Below are 7,526 nucleotides of genomic sequence, written 5' to 3'. Positions count from 1 at the left end.
GATTTAACCGTTTTGCTCCTATATTGTGTGGTGTGCTGCGATGTTCCCCCCACACATCAGGATTTCTGATCGTAAATATTCAACATGTTGAATATTTACGATTCGCGATCGGGGCGCCGCCGACGTTCTTCCGAGCAGATTCAGCCACTCTTAACACACCTCACACCACAGGAATATCTGATAAGATAATCTTTAGAACCACCAAGATAATCGGGACATTACCTAGGATTGTCGGAAGGGGAGAAATCGGCCCGAAATCAGCCCGATTATCTTGTGGTGTGTACCCAGCATAAGTCTGAAGGAAGGTAGCTCTTCAGGAGCAGGGTTGGAGAACCAATCTGAGAGCAACTCTGAGCGAGGAAAAGAAAAACTTTTATGAGGAGGCAGGGCTGACCACATTCTTGGTTGTCCAAGAAGAAAACAAATAGAGTGCTTTTAAATAGGGTTTATTATAAGCCTCAACTTATTCTGTTTTAATCTAATCACACACACACACACACACACACACACACACAGAGAGAGAGAGAGAGAGATTACATATACTGGTGGATTAACCATTACAGAAACATAATACACAAACACGAAATTTGTCACTAGGAGCAACTCTTTGCACTAAGAATTTATGAATACGGGCCCTTTACTGAGTAATTAAAGGCAGCTCCTCAGCTCATCATTTTACCTCTGTTGCGCCTTAATTGCTGCTTGCAGCTACATTTTAGAACCGTTTCTGCTTGTAAATGGTGTTTGATCTGTGCATATTTCTCTCCTGATATGACTTTTTCACAGAAGAAAGCATTATGGATATAGGACTCTTTGGTGAGCAAGTGATGTAATGCTACATTTCTCTGAATCTTTTTTGATGAAGAAACAAACTCATCTATTTTGGATGACCTAAGGGTGAGTACATTTTCAACAAATTTTCATTTTTTGGGTGAACTACTCCTTTAACAATTTGAGTGGCAATGCATTCAGACTAAGATGTTTTCAAGTATGACAACAACAACTGGCCCATTTAATTGTAAGGGCCAGAGAGGGCATTAAAACAGGTGTACTGCTGCAACACTGCTCTTTACTCATCTCAGTCGCACAAAACACAGCTCTGTACTTCTCAAACTGCATCAAAACACATGTAAACAAATGCATATTAGCCCTCAACATTAACATTTCTATGAATAACGCTCTCACTCATGGGTGATATTTAACTTGTAGAGCTTCAATGAGAAGCACATTAAATTACACAAACAATGCAAATGGGTTTTGTGAAACACCGTGTCTGGGTTTGACTTATGAATAAATTATCCATACAGAATGTCAGGTTTCAGAAATCACACAGAACAAAATGAAACGGTTATATCAGCATCACTGAATAAATGTATTAATGTTTTTTCAAAAAAGAACTCTATTAAACATTTAATAAAAAAATGCATTAACATGTTTACTTTGAAAAACGCAGGGGAAAAAATATTACGACCACTTTATAACATCAATAATCATATAGATGAAAATATTGATAAAAATTAAAACCTTAGACTCCACGTGGTTCTTCCACGCACATTTGGAGTGAAAGTAGTGCCCACAGGCCACACAGGCATAGAAAGCAGCGGGGCTGCCTCTCAGCGTAATCGTGGGATCACAGGGTGAATGATCAAACCTGGCAATAAAAAGTTAAAGTGGGTCAAACAGACCTCAAATGCATCCCCCTAAAAATCTGAGCAATTTCTGAACTTGTAGCAAGTACCTTTTAAGATGACCCTCGAGCAAAGGAACATTGTCATAGACTCTGCCGCAGTTGATGACCGGGCAGGTTTGAGGAGAAGATTGTGCTGCAGCGGGAGCCGATCTGCGCCTCCACAGTGAGCTGGAGTTAACGGAGCCTGGCTGTAAACCTGAGCAATCCAGAGAAAGTGAGCGGAAGAACCAACCATACAACACATACACTTATATTAGTGGAAATAATACAGTTAGAACATTACAGACCTGGCATTTTTAGCCAAATATCCACACAGCGCTTGGCATCACTACTGCCACTATTACTATGGCTGACCGACAGCTCGTGCCGCCCATGCGCTTGCTGTGAATGTATTTTCTCCTACAATACAAATCACAAAATACAGTTGTAATCAATGGCATTTATCCTAAACATGCACCGCGAGTCACCTTCATTTCCATAGCGCTTTATACACTACAGATCGTTTCAAAGAAGCTTTACAGTGATAAACAGGCAAATGATTCAATCCTGCTGTAAAGCAGCATTAAAAAGACAAAAGTAAACAGTCATTATTACGTTCAAATCAGTTAATAGCCCAACAGGGATCGCCCAGTTTTTTCAGCAGCCTTGGCTCCAGATTTATTTTTCCAATTCATTTTCTATATCAGCACTTAAAAGAACAGTTCACCCAAAAATGAAAACTCACATCTAAGATGTTAATACGTTTGTTTCTTAATGGGAACAGATTTGGAGAAATGTAGCATTGCATCATTTGCTCACCAATGGATGCTCTGCAGTGAATGGGTGCCGTCAGAATGAGAGTCCAAACAGCTCATAAAAACATCACAATAATCCACAGCACTCCAGTCCATCAGTTAACGTCTTGTGAAGCGAAAAGCTGCATGTTTGTAAGAAACAAATCCATCATTAAGATGTTTTTTAACATCAAAACGTTGCTTCCAGCTAAACAATGAGTCCATAATCCATAATAACGCTTCCTCCAGTTAAAAAAGTGGTCTAGTCTGAATCAGGAGAGAAATCTGCACAGATCAAGCAGCGTTTACAAGCCAAAATAGTCCAAAATAGTTGGTGTTGTGAATTTTGATATGAGAGAACAAGAGGGCATAGACTTTTTCACTGGAGGAAGTGTTATTATGGATATTGGACTCATATTTTGGCCAGAAGCGACAGATTAACGTTAAAACACCCAAATGATGGATTTGTTTTTTTACAAACACGCAGCTTTTGGTTTCTCAAGACATTAACTGATGGACTGGAGTGCTGTGGATTACTTGTGATGTTTTTATCTGCTGTTTGGACTCATTCTGACGGCACCCATTATTGGGGAGCAAGTGATGCAATGCTACATTTCTCCAAATGTGTTCCCATGAAGATACAGTGTCTTAGTCTTGAGTGATGGTACGTGCAACTATGCATTTGTTTTTTTAATTCTATAAGGATTGAGAAAAGTCAAACCTTAAAAGCTTTGCACTTTTCACGCCTCTCCAGTTTTTCCACAGCAACCTGACGTGCCAGTCTGTCCAGTGTGGACATAGCATGAGCCCTCTGCTTGTCAACCTGCTCCTCAATCTGAGCATTGCATTTAAAGCACATCAGGGACAAAACAAGAACATTTAAACACAAAAATCTGATGCCATTTATGCATGTAAAAACAAATAAATATAATATACAATGAATAGTTTGCCCACAAATTACATATATAATTTTTTTCATTCGTGAAAGAATATATTAGAAGATTGCCAGAGCTTTTTTTTTTTTTTTTTTAATACAATGAAGAAAGATGGTAATTGACTTGCATCCACATTTACACCTTGCAGACATCAGTCACACAACAAGGCGTTTCTATGGGGTGGGGGGAGGTGTGCCTTATGGAGCGCAGTAACTTAAGTGGGGAGGAGCAGGAGAGTGAGAACTGGTTTGTTGTTTCTGACACCCTTTCTTCCCTTTGGTCCTTCTCATCTGCCTCCCAATAAACACTACAGTATCAAGAAAAGGTGTCTATAAGAGCCGTGCACTATAAGTTATTCACTATTAAATGAGCCAAGTTTGACTGATGCCAAATATCATTTGATCTTCCATGGATTGTGATGCAATTGAAATGCAAATGGAAATGTAAGACCACCACCATTTACATGGCATTTCTGCATTTGGTAGATGCTTTAAAGGGGTCATATGATGCTGCTAAAAAGAACAATATTTTGTGTATTTGGTGTAATGAAATGTGTTTATGCGGTTTAAGGTTCAAAAATACACATTATTTTCCACATACTGTACATTCACGAGTTCACACTTACATATAATGAACAGAGTAAAGGTTATGCGTATTTGGCGTGCTGTACGGGGAGAGGGGTCCGAGCTCGGGTCTAAGCCCGGACCCAGAGCGCTCCCCCAAAGATGCAATTAGTATGGGACAACAGCCAGAGAGGAACATTGATAACCCCCCAAAATTTGCAAAACTTAAAATTGGTGGGGTGCTGGACATCGCTTGTAGTAGCGGCACTGCTGAGGCTTAGAAGAGAGAACTAGACGCTTCTGCGGAAGCGGGCGCTGCTGCGGTATCTGAAAAAGAAAAACTCCTGTGGGAGTGGGAACTGCTACGGCATCTGAAAAGAAAAATGGCTTCTGCCTCAGTGGATGATTTATGGGAATATCAGTTCTGAATAGGGAGGTAATGGGGTTGGGACTGGATCCGCCTCTGGTGTCAACGTTCTGAATTTCTGGAAGGCAAAGCGAGAGAGAGAGTCAGCTTTCATTTGAGAGGATCTGTGTCCTGATGTTGCTGGCCACGGGGGGTGGTTCCAAGGCGAGGGCATTCGGAGGGGTGGGTAGAGGCGTGGCGGAAGAAAGTGAGAAGGAAGAGCGAGCGAGGGGAAGTGGAAAGGTAGTCGCCGGAACCGCTTGCGGAGGCACGCTCACGCTTGGGGCAATTCCGGGGACGGAATAGGAAGGGGGAAAGAGAGGGGGAATGATGGGCATCGGGGCCTGCATCATTAGCGGAGGCATGCTCGCGCTAGGGTCAGTTCCAGGAGCGGAAGAAAAAAGAGGAAAAAAGAGAGGGGGAATGGCGGGCGTCAGGGCCTGCGCCATTAGCGGAGGCATGCTCGCGCTAGGGACAGTTCCGGGAGCGGAAGAAAAAGGAGGAAAAAAGAGAGGGGGAATGGCGGGCGTCGGGGCCTGCGCCATTAGCGGAGGCACGCTCGCGCTGGAGATGGACGGTGGGGCTGCGGGCCATGGGTAGGGAAGGGGGTACGGGGAGGTGTGATGCGAGGGTTGCGGGCAGATCTGCGCCGCTAGCGGAGGCGTGCTCACGCTGACGTGGGGGCTTGTGGAGACTGGAGCTGGTACTTCGCCGAGATGCGATGCGAGCTGACGCTCGGTGGATGGAGGAGGGGGTCTGGGGCTGGCGGCATCTGGGGCGCGGCCCAGGCTTGCTGAAGACGCTGGAGAAGGTGGCTGACGCCTGGAAGGCGAAGGTGATGGCGTGTCTCGGTGTCTGGAGGTATGAGCGACGGCGGCGTGGGAAGGCCGGCGGCCCCACGGATTATAATGATTTATACTGTCTTTTTACGCATTGTGTTGCATCACGCCGCGTAAACAAAACCATATCTGCATTTGTGATCGGAGAAATGACAAACATGTGCTACTCTACACTGCTCAAAAAACTCGCGTTTGAATCATCAGTGGCAAATTCTTTAAATATAAAAAACGTACTTACAGTCTGTGAGTCAGAACAGCCGGCATTCAGTCCAATGCGATAAGATTAACTAGTATTTTCGGGAAAAAGAAAAAATTTTCAGAGCAAAAAGGACCCGAATACCACATGAGGGTTAAAAAGGCGGTTCATGCTCGAAAACTCTCCAATGTGGCTGAATTACAACAATTCTGCATAGATGAGTGGACCAAAATTCCTCCACAGCGCTGTAACAGACTCATTGCAAGTTATCGCAAACGCTTGATTGCTGTTGTTGCTGCTAAGGGTGGCCCAACTAGTTATTAGGTTTAGGGGGCAAACACTTTTTCACACAGGGCCATGTAGTTTTGGGTTTTGTTTTCCCTTAATAATAAAAACCTTCATTTAAAAACTGCATGTTGTGTTCACTTGTGTTATCTTTTACTAATATTTAAATTTGTTTGATGATCTGAAACATTAAAGTGTGACAAACATGCAAAAAAAGAAGAAATCAGGAAGGGGGCCAACACTTTTTCACACCACTGTATATGCAATCCCTGAGAATTGAACTCATGGTCTCGGAGCTGTTAGGATCACTACAGTTGCAAAAACACCAGAAAATGATTACTAAAGTTGTAGCCTGTTCCCCAAATAAAGCTTCAGCAAACATTTCTGTTGTTAGGCTGTATGAATCATGATGGAAAAGAGCAGCTTGGACATTCTGCCAAACATCTTCTTTTGCATTACACAAAACAAAGGTTACAGGTTTGGAAAAAACATGATTGAGAGTAAATGACAGAGTGACCTACACTGTTCATTTTTATATTCTAGACAGTGTTAACTCACGGTGTGTGCGGCAGACATGCCACCCTCATCCTCTCCATCACTCAGCAGGTCAATGCATTCCAACACCGGTCTGAGAGAACCCTCCTAAAACACCAGGTTTTAATGAGAATTATTCAGCTCTGCTATATTACACAGGCTCAAATCCAGTTCCCAAGTGTGAAGACCTAGATCCAAACAACTGTCCTAATAACTCAAATTAGAAATCAAGGCGGTGACATTTTAGGCACACTTACAGACACAAACTCCACCTCATCCTCAGTGACTGTAGAAGCAGACATCACATCTGTCCTCTGTGGAGCATCACATTAATCACTGCCAACTAAAAAAGAGATCAGTATGAAATGACGTATTGCATGCAAAAACGATCTTAGAACTAACTGCACGAGCTTTAACATTTTAACTAGCATTTAAATGTTATTTTACTTCACTGAATGTGGAGAGTGATCGCATTTTACAGGAAATCAAAGGTTATCAATCTTGTAAACAGCTTGCATGAATGTCAACTACTCGTCGACAGGAAAATGAGAAAGTCACACCAAACAAACTGTCTTGAAAGACGTTCTGCAACGATAACGCTTGCAAACAATTCACCGTCGTGACAAAATTGCCAAATCTAATGCTAATTCGAGTGAAAGTTAGCAAACCATTACCAAAACTGAGCACGTAGGAAGCGAGCATCAAATCTAGCGTCACAGGAAGAGAGCTCGTCAAAATAAAAGTCATCCAACCAACCACGTGTCATTACTTTTACTATTATTTAGATAATAATAATAATGAAACTACTGTGTAATTATTATTTTTTTCTACACAATACTACAATTATCTAGATTTTTAAAAATCTGGAAAATCAATTGATTGCATAACTCATGCAGAACTCATTCTTAAATTATTAGACAATTATTAATACTGCATACTGTAGGCTATAAGCAATTTTAATTAAAAAAAACTATTATTAATTTAATTGTCATAGCTGGGTAATCTGGATTACGTAATCAAATTCCAAAAATTAATTACTCTTAATTTGATTAAATCACATTTTAAAATACTTGTAATCAGACGACAGCTACTTTTTTTATTGATTACATGATTACATATTATTAAAAGGGTCATATGATGCAATTTCAAATTTTCCTTTCTCTTTGGAGTGTTACAAGCTGTTTGTGCATAGATAAGATCCCTGAAGTTGCAAAGACTAAAGTCTCAAACCCAAAGAGATATTCTTTATAAAAGTTAAGACTTGTCCACGCTCTCCTAAAACGGCTCGTTCTAACACGCCCCCAC

At 41.6% G+C, this 7,526-nt stretch overlaps 1 protein-coding gene across 1 annotated transcript in view; it reads right to left on the bottom strand.

Annotated features, from left to right (window-relative positions):
* Nucleotides 1-6,922, bottom strand: part of LOC107712349 (E3 SUMO-protein ligase ZNF451-like) — a 15,374-nt gene extending 8,452 nt beyond the window's left edge. The window contains exons 1-7 of the mRNA XM_016517574.1: nucleotides 6,896-6,922; nucleotides 6,479-6,535; nucleotides 6,246-6,329; nucleotides 3,185-3,298; nucleotides 1,978-2,089; nucleotides 1,739-1,886; nucleotides 1,525-1,651 (exon numbers count right to left, since the gene is read on the bottom strand). Of these exons, the coding sequence (XP_016373060.1) occupies nucleotides 1,525-1,651; nucleotides 1,739-1,886; nucleotides 1,978-2,089; nucleotides 3,185-3,298; nucleotides 6,246-6,329; nucleotides 6,479-6,523 (630 nt within the window). The 5' untranslated portion in view covers nucleotides 6,524-6,535; nucleotides 6,896-6,922. The remainder of the gene's footprint in view (nucleotides 1-1,524; nucleotides 1,652-1,738; nucleotides 1,887-1,977; nucleotides 2,090-3,184; nucleotides 3,299-6,245; nucleotides 6,330-6,478; nucleotides 6,536-6,895) is intronic.
* Between the last annotated feature and the right edge of the window lie 604 nt (nucleotides 6,923-7,526).

This window comes from Sinocyclocheilus rhinocerous, unplaced genomic scaffold (genome assembly GCF_001515625.1).
Source record: "Sinocyclocheilus rhinocerous isolate Xijiao unplaced genomic scaffold, SAMN03320098_v1.1 scaffold358, whole genome shotgun sequence".
Taxonomy (NCBI): Eukaryota; Metazoa; Chordata; class Actinopteri; order Cypriniformes; family Cyprinidae; genus Sinocyclocheilus; species Sinocyclocheilus rhinocerous.
Note: the sequence above shows the minus strand (reverse complement) of the source record. Positions and strands in the feature narration are given on the sequence as shown.